The sequence below is a fragment of the Chlamydotis macqueenii genome, chromosome 17 (assembly GCF_036417535.1).
Source record: "Chlamydotis macqueenii isolate bChlMac1 chromosome 17, bChlMac1.mat, whole genome shotgun sequence".
Taxonomy (NCBI): Eukaryota; Metazoa; Chordata; class Aves; order Otidiformes; family Otididae; genus Chlamydotis; species Chlamydotis macqueenii.
Window position 1 is genome coordinate 15,271,955 of NC_141572.1, and position 20,533 is coordinate 15,292,487.

Here is a 20,533-nt window from a genome sequence, read left to right on the forward strand (position 1 = left end):
GAACCTGCAGGGTGGCATTGCTGGATGTTTTCCTGAAAATATAAATACACGGCCCTAGCTGCGCCTTCTGTGGACCTTCAGCAGGACCTTGTGGGAGGCAGCTCTGGAGGACTCTCCTGCAAGCGAAATACTCTCCTCCTATGCTTTTCAGCGTGTTGCCATCTGGCTGCTGTATCAGAAGCAGCAGCCAAGCTATCCTCCTGTGCCATTTCTTCCCGCGCTGCCTCCTCTATACTGGCCCATCCTTTCCATCTCCCTTCGACATCAAGTAGCTCCAGCCCCTCTGAGTGCTCTTCATGTCAAACTCTCTTTGTGTCCTCAGTAATTTAGGGGTTTTTTTTGAGAGAAGGGGGTGGAAGGAACGATGATTCTCCAAGGGAGGAGATTTACACACTGACCTGCCATTTTCTCCTCATCCAGTTTTTATCCCCATTCCCACACACTCCCATTCTGGCCCACTGAGACATGCCCCAGGCTCCCCGCTCCCTGGAGCCCAGCATGCAGTGAGGACGAGGAGCATCGCTACGCTCTTCTCAGTGCTGAGCCTCTTGTCTCATCAGCTCCGAAACCGCCAGATCACTCAGGGCTCAGCCCCTGCAACAGGCAGCGATGCTTGGCAGAGTCTGTCATTAGCCTGTACTCAGTGCAGCCATTTGTTTAATTATTTTGTTCCATGTCTCTGATTTTCCTGTCTTTTTTGGGTGACAAGCAGGCTGCAGCCCCTTCTTCACAAGCTGTGTGCCCATTCCATGATCATTTTCACCCCTTTTCCACGGTGGAGACAGAGGCAGCCCCTCGTGCGGCACTCACTGTGCCCTGCTTGCATGACTGAACACATGTATGGCCTCTGCTCACATAGCCCCACGTGCACGCACATGTTAGCGTGCATCCAGGCACATCCACACTGCGATGGGCATTTTGGTCTTACAGCCTCACCATCCAGAAATGTCTGGGGAGGGGGGCCCTGCAAGGCTGCACTTGGCCAGAACAATTACGCCCATCACCTCATCCTCCCTGACCATGAGAGGTTTGGGGGAAGCAGGAGGAGGGAGCTGGGGGCCTGGCTCCAGCCTGATCCGGAGGTGGGTCAAGGCCCGTTCACAGGAGCTGTTGGGGTGCGCTCGCACACCCTGTTCGTCTCCTTTCCCTCTCTGTCGATTTTGACACTCACAACGAGGTGCAATTTTCCTTAACGTGTCATTTAGCTCCCATCATCCTGAGAGATTCCTGTGCCATTACAGCCCTGTCTCCCATTATCACTTCCCACGTCTCCTGGTGCCAAGTGTCAGGCTCGTTCCTTCAATTCACAGGATCTCTCCGTTTTGGAGAGAGCGGTAAACGCCTGCTCCACTCCAGCCCCACGTGTTTTTTGCAGCAGTCCAGCGCGGCGTTCCCCAGGTCCAGAGCAACGGGACCCGGTGTCTGCAGCACTGCCGGCCGTCGCTCTGCCCTGTATCCCTGGGGATGTTCAGTCTGCATGCCGTCTCTTCTGAGCTCAGGGGATGTGGGGACAGGCGGGGGGAAGGCAGATTGACGACTGTCACCCTCCTCTCCAGATAGAAGGACAACGACATGCTGACCAGGATTTACCAGGAGGGGCTGCGCGCCTCGGTCACGCAGAGGGGCGGTGGGAGCCGCTGGCCCACGGCCTATGTCGCACACGAAATATCATTCGCCTGACAGCGGGTCACTGGCAGAGCTGGACCTCGTGCCCCGGCCAGGCGGCCCCGCGCTCACTCACTGGCCCGTACGGCATCTGCATTGCAGCAGGCGACAGCAGACACCTAAGCTCAACTATGCCAGTCTCCCACCGGGTTTTTTCAGGAGTTTTGACACCAGCGGTTTCTCCGCATTGGGCCTACGTCTTGCGGGGTGGCTTTATGACTGCAAAAAGCACAGCAAAGGAGTCATGCCCAGATGAGCAGTGGTGAAGCTTTCATTTTAGGAAGAAGCTAGAAAGGCTCAGGAGCCCAGCCCGAACACTTCCAGAGGGGCCGTCTCAGCTACAGCGAGAGGAGGGGAGAGGGTGCAGGCAGGGCAACGAGCCTACGGCACACAGAGAGCCACCTTTGCTGGCACCCCACCGGGTTTTTGCCAAGAAAACAAGCCCAAAAGGTGGTGCTGGGTACATCAGAGGGCTGGGATCCCCCTCCAGCACCGCAGGCAGAGACCACGCAGTGCAGGGAGTCCCGGGGAGCTCCCGTCAGAGCCTGCCCGTCCTGCAGCCCGTCCAGCACAGCGCAACCCCAAGGTGTTTCACACAACACTACGCAGGTGGCCAGGCTGGAGCAGGCAAAGTCTGCTCTGGGGGATGCTCATGGTAATAAAAACATGCAAGTGCACCTGGGTGAGCAGGAAGCCCAGCTCTAACACCCATGCAACACGCACTGTGCCAGCTTGCCACCGACTCACGCACGCAGTGACACACAGTTGGTCCCGTCCTCACATCCCAGCGCCCAGCCAGCAACACACCAGCTGCCCAAGGCAGAGCAAATTCCCTGTCCATCTGACAGGATAGCGCCAGTGGCTTCTCCACCACTTCCCCGTGCAGGCTGCAGCCCCAAGACCTCTTCCCCACCAACACCAGCGTGCGCGCAAGCCCCAGGTGGACCCAGGCCAAGATCTCCCAAGCTCCTAGTGAACCCCAGGTCCTCAGGAAACAACCAAGCAAACTGCTCTGAAGAAGACTTTGTCCCCGCAGCCCAGCTGGCCACCCAGAAGCTTAGGATTAATTGTAAGCCTAGCAAAACTCTAGGAAAGCCAAAAATAAACACCGCGAAAGAAGAGCATTTCCCACTGGAAAGCCATGGCCAAGGAAAGTCAGTCTCTTCTGGGCTGGTTCCCAGGAGGCAGCTCAGATGCGTTTATTGTGCCGTTCACATAAACATCTCTCTTTGGCTGTGCTGCTCCCTCAGTGCTGCCTTCCAGCCTGGAGAGAAAAGGGCCCATTATTCCAATGCAACGCCGTTCCCGGAGCAGGAGAGCCTGGGGCAGATGGCTCCTGCGCCAGCAGCAATCCCAGCCCCACACAGACCCCCTTCCCAGGGTTCGGGACCCCCCTCTGCTGAATGCAGGAGAGGAGGCGGCCTTGGGAAAGCTGGAATAGTGCTCGCTGACCTGGGGACACCGCTTAAACAACCTCTACCTGATTTCCAGACACCACATTCCCCTCGGAGCACAGCCAGCGCCCTGGCAGCAAACAGCGGGTCGTGTGAGAAGCGGCTCTTCCTAAAAAGAGTGGGAGAGATGGCTCGTCTGCCTTGTGGGGAACGTCAGACCCAAAGACGTTACCTCCCCAGGTTTAGGGGCAAGGCGGAGGGCCTCGGCCAGGCTCTGCCTGCCAGTCCCAGCTGAAGTGTCACTCCACCCTACGATGTGAGAAATTGAGACCTCAGGAGGACATGTCCGAGCCTGCAAGGGCTGACACCTCCACGCTGCCCAGGCAGGCCTGGCTGGCAGAACCCCTCTGCTCTCTGCTAACGCTGCCTCACCCAGAGGGCCCAAAATTAATTTTGTGGATTGAAATTGAAGCAGCTGAGCGAGGGATTCGGCAACTGTTGGTCTCCACAGAGGAGTGCAGATGTGGGGGGAGCAGGGGCTGGGGTGGGGGATGCAGCTCCCCAGGGACTTCCCAAACTGCCCTGCACACCAGCCTGGCTAGGAACGCTCCATGGAGACCCCAGGGCAGGTCTGCAGGGCGGGGTTAAACAGAGGAGCACGGCCAGAGCAAAAAGGCAAGGCAGGTGTGTAACATCGAGAGCCGGGCAATGCCCTCTTGCCTGCTGGCTGCTCCCGGCTCCGGCAGCAGGGAATGGGGCCAGGAGCAGAGACAGTGAGGGTTGCCTGCAGCAGGTGAGGCCCAAGCAGCCAACGGGCTCATCGCCGATGCTCAGCCCAGGGACATCCCTGCCCTGCGTTCAGGTGACGGCAGATCTCAGCCCGCTCCCGCTGCCGATCCCCTCCTGCCTCACATCTGGCAGCAGCTGCTGTCCCAGCCCACGGGTGGTGGTGGATGGAGAGCAGCAGGTCCAACTGGCCATCTCCACCCCCAGCTTCCTCACGGCAGAGCAGTCTCCCGCCATCCATCACTACACATGCAGCTGATGCTTCCGCTCAGGATGGTGAGCTGCTGTAATTACTGTTATTAATTCCCCCCTCCCTTCAGGACATGTGAGCTGCGAACTGAGAAAAGAGGGAGGGAGAGAAATCCCTGGACCTGATAAATCAGCTGCTGACAAAGAACCAACATCTGTGCTTCAGCATGTGCGAGATGCAGCCCCAAAGCATGTCCAGCACTGTGCTCCCTCCCACCAGTGCCCTCCTGTCCCTCCCCGCCTTCACAGCATCCCCCCCACCTCCAGCCCTGCTCACTGATGCAGCCCCTTGCTAGCAAAAGCCAAAGGACCACGCTGCTCTCGATTAATACCGCTTCTGTCCAAACCAAGCCCAAACATCGACGGCACGGGCATCCAGGAACGGAAACAAACGCCCTGATGCACCTGGACGTCACTGAGGGGCTCGTGTTTGCAGTTGCATCTCTCCAGACAAAGGTCTCAATTCAAACCAAGTTTGTTAAGCGAAGGCAAACCTCAGCTGGTTTCACCTTCACTGGAGTTAAAGCCAGTCTAGAGGAAGATGAGCGGGAACAGACTTAAACAAACCTGTGATACGAGTGCCCGCATGGACCCGAAGCAATCAGCTCTCGTGGTGGCCAAGGTTCCCACAAAGGTGCCAGCCCCTCTCTGAGCAGAAGAGCCAGAGGAAGCCATCCCACCTGAACTTAGGGAACCAAAGCTGCCAAAATCCCCTTCATCCCTCGGACACTGAAGACCATCCTCCTGCCCTCAGGAGGGGCAAGATATTTTCCAAAATACCTGCTGCCCGGGTGCACTCCACAGCCTGCAGAAGCCCTGTCCCAATACCCAGTGCTCTGACACCTGTCAGCAACAGTGCCCTGAGCCAATGGGAGGGGAACGCTGCCGCCAGCACGAAGGCTGCTGGTTCTTGCGGAAAAAAAGGCTGCTGACCTGTGCAGGAGGACAGCACCTGGCCATAAAACCTTCATGTCACTCGAGACAAACCGCTTCAAAGCGCCCTCCGGACCAGGGCACGGATGTTCTTGTGCAGCACGAAGAGAGGCGGTGAGCGGTAAACAGAAGACCGCATCGCACGAGCCGCCTGACAAAAGGGGCTGCTGTCGAATTTTGTGGATCCTGTGAGCAACAAGAGCGTTTGCAGCGCACAGGCTCCTGCCTTTTCTCGGGAGGAAAAGGGACAGACAGCCCTCTAGTGTAAAGCCAACGTGAACCATGTTTGCACAGGCACGGAAAGCATTCATCACAGTTGGATGTGTGCGCTTGGGAAGGGACCCATGCCCGGGGAGAGGGTTTCGCTCCCCAGCTGCCGGCGCTGCAACGTCCCACCGCCCCTCAAAACACACGGATGCCGTGGAGATGTGCAGGCGCTGAGGGTCCCAGTGGCTTTCAGGCGATCATTTGTCTCTTCAGAGACAATGTCAACAAACTCGGTATTTGCTCTTAGGATTTCAAAAGATGTCTTTTGTCAGAGGAGGGCACGTAGCCTTCGCTGACACCAGCCCTCGCAAAAGGCTTCTGAAATCCCCACTTGCCCGGCAGCTGATGGCATGTCTCTGACAGAGCCCCCCCACGGTGCCTGGAAGCAGGGAAAGCTGAATTCGGGGCCTCCGAAGATTTTTCCTTTCCTCCTCCTGCTCCCTTCTGCTTAAGAAGTTCACATCTCTTCCCTGTGCACGTTGTTGTCTTATGCACTTGGGGTATTGCACACAGCTCTGATCATCACTCACAGCCCGAAGAAAGACGCGCAATTAAAATCAATATTTAAAGTCATCAAACAAGCACACGCAAATTTTAACAGCCACACAACTCACTCTGACATAACGGCGCAGGGTAAAGAGTCGAGAGCTGTGCTGGAGCGCCGAGAGCATAGTTCTGCCCACAGTCTTCAAAATTTAATGGAAACACACCAGTTTTAAACACTTTCCCAAATCCAGCTCACAAAATCTGTCACTTTGATGTGAATGGTCGCAGTCTTAGACTAATCAGTCACTTTTACTTTCTCTTTAGTAGCTAAACACGCAAATGAACTCCCAGCAAACTGCACAGCTTCAGGAGAAGAATTTAGCAGCCAGATGGCTCTTGCAAAGGATTTGTTCTTAACAGAAGAAAAAAAAAAAAAAAAAGTTAACCAGTTTTCCCCAATGAGCAGTACACAGGAGATCATCTGACACATCAGCAAGCAATTCTGAACTGTCATCTTTGAACATCATTTCTACCAGAGAAGTGCCCCTTCTTCCTAACCCATCATGTAAATTATAATTATCATTAATAACTGATCAATTAGTACCAGTCCATGCAAGGCACTGTAATTATCCCGTGCACTCAAGGAAGAAAAGAAAGCATTAAGTCTGAATGCAAACATTCCTTTGTTTCTAGCGGAAGGTGCAACACAGAGAGATAAAAGACAGCACAACCGTTAAAAAAAGGCAACAAGATTCAAAGAGCCATTCGAGGGAATGTGTCGAACTCCCACAAGATGGGGCAAAGCTGTGACCGGCTGGAAACTCCCATTCAGGCAGTCAACCTCATTCTACTGGTGTATTTGCATTTGCTTTCTCTAGGCCTTTTTTTCTTCTCCATGTGCAATTGCAGCTGCGGATGGGGATCAAAGCAGAGCTGATAATAAAGGTTCTGCAGACCTTCATGGAGACCTCCTTGGATAAAGAAGAGAAACACAGGAGGAAGTAAGCAGCGAAACAAGCATCATTTGATCACCTAAAGATGTTGATGGTGGAAGGAAGAAGGTAACTTGTGTCAAGGACTAGCTTCTCCTTAGCTGTCTGGACTGGAACTTGGGCAGCAGCACAGGGAACCAACCATTCAGCAGGGTGATTTGGAGAAGCCACAGGCAGGATAGGAACCCTGGACTTCTTCAGATTTCTCTAACCCACTGCTAAATAACACCTCAGTACAGTAAAGACATAAAATTCATATGCAGGCAGGCATCTGTTTACCTAAATGTTCAAGTTTGTTGAATGAGTGAAAGAGGAACAGTATTAAGAAGTACTCACTTGGTCCAAAAGCTGCATGAAGGTCTGCACCTGGGGCAGAATAACTCCATGCATCACTACCAGCCTGCAAACCCCCAGCAGCAATCTGCTGTAAATAGCCTGCGAGCTGTGGTGGACAAGGTGAATACAAGCAAACGGTTGCTCCTACTGCCGACATGGCAACTACATCCCGGGCTGTGCTAAGAGGAGCGTGGGCAGAGTGGTGGAAGTTACTGTCCCTCTCTGCCCAGGACTGAGGAGGTTGCATCTCGAACACCATGTGCAGCTGTGGGTCCCTGAGTCCAAAATTAACATGGGGAAACCAAAAAGGTCCAGGGGCGGGTGAGGTAGCTGGTCAGAACCCTACAGCGTATGTCCTACAAGGTCAGGCAGAGGCAGTTAGGATGGTGGGTCTGGCAAAGAGGACCCAGCAACGGGTGGGTCTAACAAAGAGGACCCAGGGAAGGAGCAATCTAATTGCAGCTGACTCGAAGGCAGTTATAAGGATGATGGAGCCAAGAGGTCAGATGACACAGCAAGGAGCCATGGCCAAGAACTGCAGTTTGGGAGGTTCAGTTCCAACATCAGGAAAAGCTGTGCAATCAGCTCCAGCCCTGGGAAAGGCCAGCAAGTCTGGGAAGTACCAGGTACTCAAGAACTTTTCTAATCTCCTGACTCCAGGAGCAGAGACTTGAGAGATCGTAGAATCTGCTGGTGCTATTGCTCAGCTCCAAGCTACAACACAAAGGCTGTGAGAAAGGCAGGCCAGACCAGAGCGACAAACCTGCTGCTGATGCAGCAACAACCCTAAGGAGACTATCATTGGTGTCATCGCTTGGCGCTGTGTCACTGCTAAAGAAGCAATGGGCAATTGGACAGACCTGCACGGTTTGGCGCTGGACTGACCTTTAAGCACATTCTTGGCTCCCTGGGAGATAACTCAGCATCGCTCTTCCAGTGCTAGAGCTGGAAAAGCTGAAACTACATCACAGAAAGGCTCGTTGACCTGGTCAAGGATACGATGAAGTCAGGAGTCAAGACCAGACTCCAGAAGCCCTGTCTTCCAGGAGCAAAGTAAATACCGACAGAGCCTGTGCAATACCAGGTGCAGATGTGTCCTTCCTTACACCCAGGCAGGGGCCTTTCCATGCTGCACACACGCCGTGGGAAATATCCGCGTCACTTTGACACTGCTCTGCTGTCAGCCTACCGAACACCACCGTCACGGATAACGACCCACCCAAAACTCACGCTTCTGTGCGTCCCGACAGTCACACCAGGACAGCAGCGCGGGCTGAGGTGAGCTGGCACGTTTTAGCAAAATGGCTGTACAAATGGCTTGGGCATCTCCGTGCAAACATGGGAGGATCCACCACTGCTTCGTTTGGCTGACTATGACTTTTCCATACAACTGTCTCCCTTTTCCCTCCGTCTCTGGAAACCTCCAGGAATTGCACCCACAAGCACGAAAGGGGAGGAAAGGCTGGGCTTTGCAGATCACCAGCCTCCCTCCTCCCTCCCACACCTCTGCGTGTGTCTGTAATGGAGAAGCCCTGAAACCCTGTTACAAATCCCAGACGGACCCGGATTTCTGCGTGGACAGGAGCGAGAAGCCCTAGTGCAATTCCCAGCCTTTGCAGGCACCATACTGTGAAGCTGCCTCTTTGCAGAGCTACAGGACACTCCTCTTCCACTGTGTGCGTGCCCCCTGCATTAAAAAAACCCTCTTTAGGAACATCAAAAGAGGAGCTTGGCACTCAGAGATATGTCTTAATGAAGGTGACAGCAGCAGAAAGCATTGCAAATCCAAGGGGAAGAGAACGCACACCTAATTAGACCGACTCCTTTCTTCTCCCTTCGGTTCCGCTTCCAGCTGGGTGCGCGGGGTGAATCCTGTGCTGGGACCGCAGCGCCAGCCTCTCCTCCGGGATGCACCCCGCAGCACAGCGGGGCTGAGCGGCGCGGGCGACTGGCACCGTGCAGGCTCAGAGTGGAGATCAGAGCTCAGCTCTTTGCAATCGTCCTGCTTTGTGCTGAGGCTCTGGCTCAACCGATTTTCCCTCTCCCTCCAGGCTCAGGAGGATGGGAAGGGAAAGAAGATGCTGCGCTTTCCAGAGGAGGCAGCAACTTTCCACACCCAGGATCACCGTGCAGGCAGGGTGTGCAGCAGTCTGCCTGAGACCTGGCCTCCGGAGCATCCTTCCCCTTCCCTGCCCCCATCTCACAGTCTCCCTCGCTGTTTCTGAGCCAAAAAAGGCGGAAAATTCACATGGGCACTGCTGTATTTTGCAGATTTTGCTTATTCCTTTGGCAGGCTTAATGGCCAAAGTCGTTGTTGGCGTCAGAAGAAGATTACACAGGCACAAGGCCTTCATTACTAGCACACTGATTGTCACGGAGTCATCAAGACATCCGTGGGGATGTCAGTTGTGGACCCCCACATCCCCCTGCCAGCTCCTAACTTCGTGGGAAGGCAGTGGGCCAAGAGTACAGACAGACAGCCATTCCCCTGCCCTCTCCCTCCAAGTCCCCTGAGCGGGGCAGGCAGCAGACGAAAGCAGAGGGCCTAGCAAACCGCCCTTTTCCTCCCCTTCTCCTTCCCACCATCGTCTCCTTCGTGCTCACTAACAGCCTTCTGCACAGGCTCCCAGGAGTTTTTTACTCAAGCGAACCCCAGAGCATCCGGACACAGGATGGAGGTAATTACTGACAGACGTGGCTCGTTAAGAGAGGACTGCCATGCTCCCTGCGCTGGTGGTGAGCTGCACGGGCACATGCTGCCCACAAGCCACAGCAGCGGCGAGAGCAGCGGCGTCTTTCTCACCGTTTCTAATCCTCTCATTTTCTGGACCAGCCTTCTCTAGCGCTCTTAGTGGGGAAAACGTCACAGAACTAGCAGGGACACAAAGACATCCACACTGACACAGCGCCCGGGCACGAAGCACTGCCACGGCACCTCCACCTTTTTGCCCTGATGTTCCTGTTTAGAAAACTGCTCCAAACACACCCTTCGATGGTCCCACAGAATGCAGGTCTGAGGTACGTGCTGCCTGGTGGGGAAGGGGGGACTAAGCTCAGGAAATGCTGCAGCCCCTCAGTACAAATGAACATTACACAGAAAGGAAATACAAAATAAAACGCAGATGAACGGTGTCTTTTCTCAAGAAAAAGAAAGAGCTGCTCTCACGTCAGCGAATATGTAGTCTCTGAGGTTGGTGATGGTTCTCATATTACAGGGTTTTGCACTTGGGGGTTTTTTTAAACAATTTTTGTAAAAGAATAAGCACGGAAAGACCTCTTGCGATACAAATAAACTGTGTTAATAAGGCGGTAAGTGCCGAGAACACCAGGCGAAAGCTCTGCCAGTGGAACTGCCCCTGGTGGCTATTTCTGGCTTGCAAGGCACTCCAAGCATCCTGGCAGCCCACGGAGGGAGACGCAGTCCAGAAACAGAAGGATGGTCACTCATCTAAACATAATCTCCCAAGGTTCATAAGGACTTTGCACTCATACCGACCAGCAAGCCAGGCTACCCAGCCTCTCACAGGAGCAATTCATAAACTGCAGGAAAAAAAAAAAAATAATTTGAACACAAACCCCTCAAAGCCCTGTTCTATAAATACAGCCATTGTAACACAGTTTTTATATTTCATTGTCTTCTGTGTTGTTTCACATGATGCTGGTAGCAAGCCAGGGATGTCACAGCGTAGAGAAAGTGCTGTGCTGCTGCAGGATCGCAACCAGCGTGGGAGAGGCTGTCCAGTACCACACCCATCACCTGGATGCTGCTCCCCACAGCTGATGGCTGTCCTGCAGCATCACGGTAGACAAACCGCCCGCACCACCAGCCTGGCACTGTCAGCCTGTGCGCAGGCACACAACCACCAGGTCCAAACCCACGGGCAACCCCCACACCGGGCTACGGTGCAGCACAGAGCAAATGGATGCTGAAATAATCAGGATCCCCCAAGGGCCCGCAGGGAGAGGCAGTCACTGCAACCCGCTCCCACGGTGTTTCCCAAACAGGAATAAATTGGCCGTTTCAGAATTAAAAACGATACAAACTCTCTAAAGGAGGCAGTGTGCCGTTTGGATCAGAGCTTGGAAATGTCCTTTGATTGTCACAAGTAAATCAGCCAGTGTCCTCCAAAAAAAAAAAAAACCACAAACAAAAAGAAAGGAAAAGAAAAGATTATATTTGTGTCACTAATGGAGAGAGGAAGCAAGCTGGGGATGGCACACACGGGAGGAGACTTGGTGCAGCGAGAGGCTCTGCGTGCCAAGCGCTCCTTGACCAGCAGCCTGGACATCAGTGGGGCTCCTACAGTGGGTTGATGGCTCCAGTTAAAAATAAGGCTGGGTTTCCAGCAAACACACCTGGGTGGCACCCGCTTCTCCAAGTGGTCCGAACCTGCAGCGTGACAGCGCGTGTCCCTCCAAATGTCGGTCTTTATTTCAGGGTTTCACCCGGAGCGACGGCAAACGGCCAAGCCACGACCCTACAGCGAGGCAGCTCTAACAGCAGCCCCATCCCTCCACACTGGGAACCACAGAAAATCGCCAGGGCTACCAAAGCAGCGGAGGGGGGGTGGGGAGGAAACGGCTGTTTTTTAAAAAAGGGCTATTTTCAGCCCGAGGAGGCTCTGGCCGGCTGTGTCCCTCTCCCTCGGTATGGGTGTCCCCCCCGCATCCCCTTAAGTTCTGAATAAAGGAGAACCAGACTGCGAGGATGCAGGGGACCCTGAGGGAGGGGCTCACCCGCCGCACCCCGCTAATCGCCGTCCCTCCGGGGCGACCGGAGCCTCCGCAAACTTCCTCGGCCGGAGGCAGCCGTAGGCCCGGCGGTGGGGGGCAGGGGGGCCGAGCTGTTCCCCCCCCCATCCCCTCTCGCTCCCCGCGGGCACTGGGGATCCGGCTCCCTCGTGCCCTCGCGGGATGCGGGACTGAGAGGGCGGGACGTCGCTTCCCCCCCTCCCGCTTCCAACTTTGGGGCGGGGGCACCCCAAGGCCGAGCCGAAGCAGGGAACAGCCGACCGGTCCCCCATGGGGCTGGCGGAGGGTCGGCCTGCTGGTCTCCAACCGGCGCTCGCTCTCGTTCCGCCACCCCCCCCCAGCCCCCCCCACGGCTCCCCCCGTGCCCCGCTCAACCCAACCCAGCCCCCCGCGGGGTCCGGCCCCTCATCCGTGGCCGACTCCGCCGAAAATAAAAGTTGCAGCGAGGGAAGTTGCCGGTGCGGTGCGAAGTTGGGGACATGGCCGCTTCACCGTGCCCCGCCGCCCCCCCGGGAAGTGGGGTGTGGGGAAGACGGGGGAGGGGGGGCGCACAGGGACCACGACGGGGCCGGACCTACCTTCAGCTATCGCCCTCTTCATCTTAGGGGTCGGGGAAGGCACAAAGGGCAGCGGTACAATCCTTGCGAAAGCAGGGGGGCAGAATCCTCGTGGAAAAAAAAAATAAAAACGAAAAAAAAAAAACAAAAAACTTCAGCCCGAGCGCGAAGCGGCAGCGGCGCACGGGGAGAGGGCTCTCCCGGTACCGGTGCCCTCGTTCATCGGGGGAATGAGCAGCCCCCGAGCCGGAGTCAGCATCCAGGCGAGGCTCCCCCTCCCTTCCCTGCCTCCTCCCTCCGTCCTCCCGTCCTCCCTCCCGCCCGCCGCCCGCACGGGGCCGGGGCTGCGGCGGATCCCGCGGCGGGGGAGAGCGCGGAGCCCGCTGCGCTGCGATCGCGGGGCGCGGGGCTGGGAGAGGCGATGAATGTTTTATGGGATCATGTGGTTTGACGTGAGAGGGAATCAGCCTAGATCGGCTTTACTGGCTGGGAGGGAGCGGGAGGACGGGGGAGACGGGGACGGGATGGAGGGAGGGGCCGCTCCGGGGGCAGACCCGACGGCGGGCGATCCGCGGCCGAGCCCCCCGGGCTGCCCGGGCAGGGCTGCGAGAGGCCGGGAGGCTCATTCCTGGAGGAGAGGTGCCACCTAAAGGAAGATCGAGGACAGGGACACCCAGGGGCGGCCCGCTCCCCTCCGCTTCCCGGCTTCAGGGGTCCCGGGGGCTCGGGGCCGGCAGCCCCTGCGGGAGGCAGCGGAGCCGCGGGGGCTGGAGGCCTCGGCGGGGAGTTTTTAACCCTGCTAGGGCCGGGCTGCTCTCCGGGGGGGAGGCGAGAGACACCCCAAACCGCAGAGCCTCTTCCCACTGTGCTGGCAGGGACCCTTCGCCAGGTTTTGCTTCTTCTGACCCCATTTTCTCCCCATTCTCTGGGGGAACCCTGTTAAAGACAGGCCCTTGGGCACAGCGCTCTTCCTGAGCCCTCTCACCACATCCCATCCCTGCTCTTTTGGGATCACTCTCCTGTGTACAGGAAGGACAACAGCTTACCTCAGTTTATCCAAAAAGCGCAAAGTTAAGAGTGACCACCTCTAGAGCCGCTTGCACTCCGGGTTTGTGTCATCACCGCATCTCCGGAAGGCCTACCCAGTTTGCATCTTTCTGCGTAGGCATCATTCCAAGACAAGCCAGGAAGCCTTTTCTCCTGTGTACAATAACCCACCTCATCTGACCCAAAAATCTGTGGGGTGCTTCATGCTGACACCACAATCATCTGTGGAAAAAAAAAAAAAATGCAACCAAAGGAAGGCCTGGCTGGACATTTGAGCCAGATGGAGGTAGTTTACCAAGTGTGGGCTTTAATTATGCAAACAGCCTCAGCTGTCCAAGGATACCAGGGAGGTACAGCTTCCAGATGTCTTGGAGATATCTTGCTGACATTTTATTGGTCACCCGCAACCAAAGTGTAAGAGCAGAGCAGGGCAAAGGCTGCCGTTGGGATATATGGGCAGGTGGATCAGAGCAGCGTGCTGGAGCAGGACTGAGACGCAGAGCTTGCAGGACCGGAGCAGGAGGGCAGCAGCTGGCAGAGCCCTGTAATGGGCCCCAGGATGGGACTGGGGGGGAGTCAGAGCAGGATCTACCTCATCTGTAGGTCTTTCAGGACCTTCAGTGCTACCAGCGGAATGGAGATGAATCTGGCTTTTCTTAGGACAGGGGAAAAGCCTGACAAACATAAATGCAGCCACGTTCTCACACAATGACACTCATCTTTGGAGGCCTATGTTGGGTTTCGAGGAATGCCCTCACCACATCTTTGCACAAGCGCTGGTGCCAGGACAAGGCGTGCGGGAGGTCTGGGGACAGCTGGCTCCAGAGCTTGGCTCAGAGTCAGGCAGTGTGGCTCCAGGAGCCAGGCTGGAGAAGCGGCTAAGCTCTGTGGCTTCAGATCACAAAGAGGGGTGCTAATAAGCCTGTCCAATGATGCTTCACCTAGTTGTGTTGCTTTACATACCGTGTAAACCTTTTGCCCTGGGTCAGGCAGGGCCCCTTCCCCTCAGTCTCCTCAGCCACCGACCGTTCCTGTTCCCCCTTCTCCTGCAAGAGTTTTTCACTTGTAGTTGTCCATCTTTGAAATCCCACCGAAAAAAAAAAAATGATCCAGGAGGACTGTAGCCACCCAGACACCCTCTAACAGGGTCCAGATATGAAGTTACAGCCTAATGCCTCAAGTCCTTCTCCTCCATTCTCCTGGAGATGGGAGATGACATCCAGGGAGGGCAGGTGGGCTGCCTGGCCCTATGAGCGCTGTTTTTCTGCCCCTCCAGAATGCAAGGGTGCTGGGATGACTCCCTATCTCTCTTCCTTCCCACACCTCCAGCCTGCATGCCTAACTGCATCCCAGCTTAGGGATACACTTACCTCCTGTACTCCTTTTGCCTTGCATTGATCTTTGCCAGTATTGGGACCAGCCCTGTTCAACATCTCTGTCGGCAACATGGACAGTGGGATAGAGTGCACCCTCAGCAAGTTCGCCAACGACACTGAGCTGTGTGGTGCCGTTGACACGCTGGAGGGGAGGGATGCCATCCAGAGGGACCTTGACAGGCTGGAGAGGTGGGCCTGTGCCAACCTCATGAAGTTCAACCAGGCCAAGGGCAAGGTCCTGCACCTGGGTCATGGCAATCCCAGGCACAAATTCTGCAGTCTGCTGGCAGCATGCCTTGTTGATTTGCGGACATCTTCTGGGGAGCGAGGATGATCCTGCCCTGCCCTGCTCTTTCTGCATTGACCATCCAGCTACCACGGGTTAGGAACATGCTGCTCCTCACTTTTAAACACACCTTCAGGAACTCATGTTTCAGTAGTGCCCTCTAACTTTGCCATCCCAAGCGGTGAATCAGGAGAGAGGGGTCACCTACGTGCAGAGCATCAAAATCGCTGCAGATAAAAGGACCCTGGAGCTGGACCTGGCTGGGAGAGGACTGGAAGGTGAACGCACATGCTGAAGGAGTTAACTGAAGCTATAGTCACACGGCCGAAAATTACAAGTTCTACCAGGAAGGCAGCCGGCTGCGTGTGGCTGTTTGGCTGACATTTCTGAAAGGTTAATCTTGAAACGGGGAGAGCACGTCTGTAGAGGGCTGGGACTGACTTTTTTTTTCTTTTTTTTTTTTTTTTCAGATTCCTGCACCCCTTTGGGCTGGTTTGAGACCCAACAGTTTGTTACACGCAGGTCACCGTGAAGTGACATGGTGGCCATGACCCCGGCGTGCGAAGTGGTGCTCTGCAGCGTGGCGGGTGTTCTGGTGCCAGCTTGCTTTCCAAGCTCGAGGTGCAGAAGATTGGCTCTCCCTCTGCGCCTGTGTGTCGGACATCTGCACTTTCCACTTCCCAACATGTCTGAGTGTTTCCTGGCAAGGACTGGATGAAGGAGAAGGAGTCTCCCAAGTAGGAGATCTCCTGGGGGAACAGGGAGCGGCTTGCAGTTACAGTGTGAGTAATTCCCTGCAGCTCATTTGCAGCTTGGAAAGGAGCCAATGTGCACCAACATCACGAGACACCTTGCTTTGACTGTGTAATTACATGTTCATCTTTACCTAATGCTTAATCGCACTTAGATCGATTCTCTTCCTTTGGATTGAGTCTTGTTTGCCAAGTGCCAGCCGTTAACCTGCTCTCTTTAACCCACGTCTGCAAGCAGGGTGGTTCTAACCTGTGTTTGGGACACATTCCGGGGTCTAAGGGTGCTGAGGAGAAGGTGGAAGAGAGAGGTCGATGTAGAGAAATAGAGAGGGCACACAAAATGGGAAGCCGTTGCCCTTTGCCGTGCTCACACCCACCTCTTTTTTGGAACAGGACCTAGTGAAGTTGATTCCCAAATCCCAATATTAAATACAGAGTAGCTTTTACCCTTGCGCTGATCTGGGAAAAGCTTTTAACTTTTCTTCCCCACTGCCTTGTGGCTGCACCTGTCCTCTCTCTGCTGTGGATGTGAGCATCTGGACACACCTCTTACAGGAACAAGGAGGCAGAAAAAGGGCAGTAAAAGATCTGTTTGTTTGCTGTTGTGCCTCGGCCAAGTTCTGGAGCTGCCTCTGCTTGCAGCAGGCAAGAGCAGAAACGAGCACATGGTGTATAACACAGTATGAGCAACCAGCAGGTCAGGGGATATTTCTTTTTCCGCTAGATAATGATCCCTCTGGCCCATGGACAAGTCATCCTTCTGGAGATCCAAGAAGACCTTGTCTTGAAGTAGTTTTCACCTGCTCTGAGGACAGGCATAGGCAAACTGTGGGTCAGACTCCTGAATACAAATTTGAAAGGGCTCCTCAGACCCAGCAACACTGGGACTATTGGCATAGTTTATGTATTATACCCTCTGCCTGTTGTCTTATATGAAGGGCATGTAGATCAGGACATGGTTTCAGGACATGGTTTAGTAGGCATGGTGGTGTTAGATTGATGATCTTGGAGGTCTTTTCCAACCTTAAAGATTCTATAATTCTATGACCTCTCTCCTGGACACTTGCAGCAGCCAAAACACATACCCTGCATATTGGCCAAGCGTGGAGGCACAGGGAGGCTCTGCAATCAGCCAGGCTCCTTGGCCAGGTTTGCACATGCGAGGATGAACTTTGCTGACATGACTTATCCAGACACCCAGCATAGTTACTGCTCCCTTTTCGAGACCTGAACTGGCGCATGCCGGTGGGCAGGTAGGTTGTATGCTGACAGAGTGACTTCCAGCAGACCAGACTACCGTGAATGCAGTACTGGATCATCCTATCTGCTCACCAAATATATGTACACGCACGCATACAGCGATATAAACAGTCCCGGGTTACACATCAGATCTGATTTCTTTCGTACCCCACTAAGCACTGAGTCCTGGGTACCAGAAAGCCTCAGATGGCTGCGCAACCAAACAGTACGCTTCAGGGAGAGCCCAGTAACCAGAAGACTGAAGCATGGCTGGCCACTCCTGGACTTCTTTCCAGGGAGAGGTGTCATGCCAAAGACGTGCTGATTGAGTCCTGGGCCCTGGTGCGAGCTTTGCCTGGCTTGAACCATCCACCCCCACTACGGCGGGCACGACACTCCGTCTCTGTCAACTGTCTCAGCTCATTACCATCTCACATTAGTTCAGGAAAAAGCACTGAATATCTGTGTTGTTCTTATGTGCTCTTTTGCTTCTTTTGCCATGAAAAACCTACTCCAGAGCCTTGCAAAGCCTGGATGGGTAAGGCAGAGTGAGAAAAGCTTCCACTCCTTCAGTGCAGCCAGCCATTCCCCATGGATGCTACCTCTCCCAGAAAGGTGAATTATGAGCCTCATAGCCTCTGCTTCGTGATTTCTCTCAGATTTCAGACCTCTTCTGCCTGACCAATAGGGTTGGCTTGGACGAGTTGTTCCTGTAAATCATCTCAGCATTCGCTTCAGCCTGACACATCAATACCCTCTCATCACACCATAAAAATGTTCCCACCTGGTCCTGGCAGTGCCACTGGGCTTGGGATGTGCCAGGAATCCTTCAGAGCATCATAGGACCGTGCAGGAAGGGCCACAGGTTTATTCAGGCTTCTCTTGGAGAAAGCTGCTCTGTTTCAAGCCTTAGGGGTTACTTAGCTGGATGAGAGCTCGCACGTGGCTTGGAGCTGCCCTGAGCTTGCTCTGCACTGACTGTGAAGCAGCTGGGAACAGTCAGAGATGCTAAATGGATTTTGAAGAAGGGGGAACACAATGCCCTAAGAGGTTTCTTCAGTGACTTCCTGGCCAGATTCTTGATTCAAAGGAGAGTCCTCTGTGGTGGACCTGGGTACTTTGTGGGGTCTGCTGAGAAAGGCTCCACATCCTGAGTGCCTGGCCTTATTAGTGGCTCAAGGGGTAGATCAGTCCCATGGATTTATGAGCAGGATGGAGTTTTTTTCCTTCCAAAAACTGGATAGGATTCATGACTGCATATGAGGGTAGGAGATTCTCATCAGCATGTACAGAGGGAGCCAAGGGGAGCGGGGAGATAGGCAGCCAAAGTCCAAGCATGGACCAAGGGTAAAACCTGCTCCTACATGGAGCTGAACCAGAAGAAGCCTGTGCACTCCATGTGCGTTGACCACAGAGTGAATGAGGGCTGGGTTGAACTGGCATGGCTGTGCATCTCACAGTGACCTGGTGTCATAGTTCAGCCCCGACGGGGACCAGACTACGCAGTCTGGTGTAGAGCACATTTCTTACCTCTTGCCCTGTCCGGACTGGCCCAAGAGCCACCGCGTGAACAATTTCTTGTTTAATTTGTTGCGCCCAACGTGGGGCTCGAAGGGTTGAGATAATAACAGATCTGACTTTTTTTTTTTTTTGCTTAAAACAAATTTGTTTATACATGCTCGTTGTATTGGTTGTCAGTTATTAGTCATGATATTGCAGTGGTTGGTTATGTTGTTGTATTGTCTACGCTCTTATATGTACTATGTGTTCCCAGTGGTGGTGTTTATCACCTCAGGGAAAATGATGAGAATTATCTTTCTGTTATACTATGCCATCTATGACATGGTGACATCAATGGCCTTAGAGATAAATTGGTATTCCTATGTGGACAGCTTCCCGAATTCTTTCACTTCCAGGGTAGTTAAACCACTTTTTGAGAACTTTAAAGATCTGGGGGATATTCAAGCCACTATGATGTTGTTGTTATGTATTTTGAATGTGTGCCAAGTCGTGTCTAGGGCTGCAAACCCACTTTTTGGGAATCTCCTCCCGAGATTTACCCTAAGGCAAGGTACTAATATGTGGCATGGTATGAGGGAGAACAAACTGACCTGCAATGTAGGTACTCAAACCCCAGCAACAGGCATTGCAGCTGAATCAGAGGGTGAACCCATGCTGGTTTCAGTTGCCCCTGTATACAAGAAGACTTGGAAGCGGAAGTCAGCTCGTTTAGTGAGGGATGAAGAAGCCCCTTCTAGGACTGAGCAGGAGGAAGAAGAGGAAGGTTTATTTGCTTCATGCCCAGGAAGAACTCGGCAGGCAGGCTCTTCCTCAGAGGAAGAACTCCTAAAGGAGACAGTGAGCACCCGATTTCTATCCCTGAGCGAGCTGCGAGACATGCGAAAAGATTTTAGCCGTCATCCTGGGGAGCACATTATCAGCTGGCTGCTGCGGTGCTGGGATAATGGGGCCAATAGCTTGGAATGAGAAGGCAGAGAAGCTAGGCAACTGGGATCTATTTCTAGAGAAGCAAGCATTGACAAAGCAGTTGGAAAAGGGACACAAGCCCTCAGCCTCTGGAGGCGACTCCTGTCAGGTGTGAAGGAGAGGTATCCTTTCAAGGAGGATATAATGTGTCATCCAGGCAAGTGGGCTACCATGGAGAAGGGTATCCAGTACCTGAGGGAATTAGCTGTGCTGGAGATTATTTATGATGACCTGGACAATGATCAGTTACCTAAGGATCCAGATGAAGTCAGGTGCACACGACAAATGTGGCGGAAGTTTGTTCAAAGTGCACCATCATCATATGCCAACTCATTGGCAGTTATGACCTGGAAAGATGGAGAGGAAGAAACAGTGGATGAACTGGCTGGCCGACTCTGGCAGTACGAGGAAAGCCTGTCTTCCTCCCTACGGGCCTGTGTCTCGGCTGTGGAGAAACTATCCCAGGAGTTTCAGCAATTCAAAGCAGATATGTCCCATTCCCCACTGGTACGGGCCAATATTTCAGCTATTAGGAGTAAAAGTTTCCCTGCTACTTGGAAGAGACTGGATGTGGAGATCTGTTGTGAGCTATTGTACTGTATTTGTGTTCCATCACTGTTTTGTTTTCTTCTGTCATTACTGTTAAATTTACTTTTTGTTCAATCTCAACCCACGTGTTTGGTTTTTTTCTTCTGGTTTTCTTTTGTTTGTCAAATCTCCTCCTATTCTCTCAGAGAGTGGGGGGAGTGAGAGAGAGACTGCGTAGTCTGGTCCCCGTCGGGGCTGAACTATGACACCTGGTCCAGAGGAGCCCAGCAGAGTCATGGCCTCTCCATTTCTGCACTGCTGCTCTCATCTCCACGGCTGTGTGGATGACAGATCTCCAGAAGAACAAAGCATCCAAAACGAGCAGGTATCTGGGGTGGAAA

The 20,533-nt window shown here is 53.9% G+C and overlaps 1 protein-coding gene across 1 annotated transcript in view; it reads right to left on the reverse strand.

The window, feature by feature from the left end:
• The window catches only part of RTN4R (reticulon 4 receptor), a 77,083-nt gene extending 64,404 nt beyond the window's left edge, over positions 1-12,679 (reverse strand). Inside the window, exon 1 of the mRNA XM_086761504.1 lies at positions 12,439-12,679. Within this exon, the coding sequence (XP_086617630.1) occupies positions 12,439-12,460 (22 nt within the window). The 5' untranslated portion in view covers positions 12,461-12,679. The remainder of the gene's footprint in view (positions 1-12,438) is intronic.
• Positions 12,680-20,533: the final 7,854 nt, after the last annotated feature.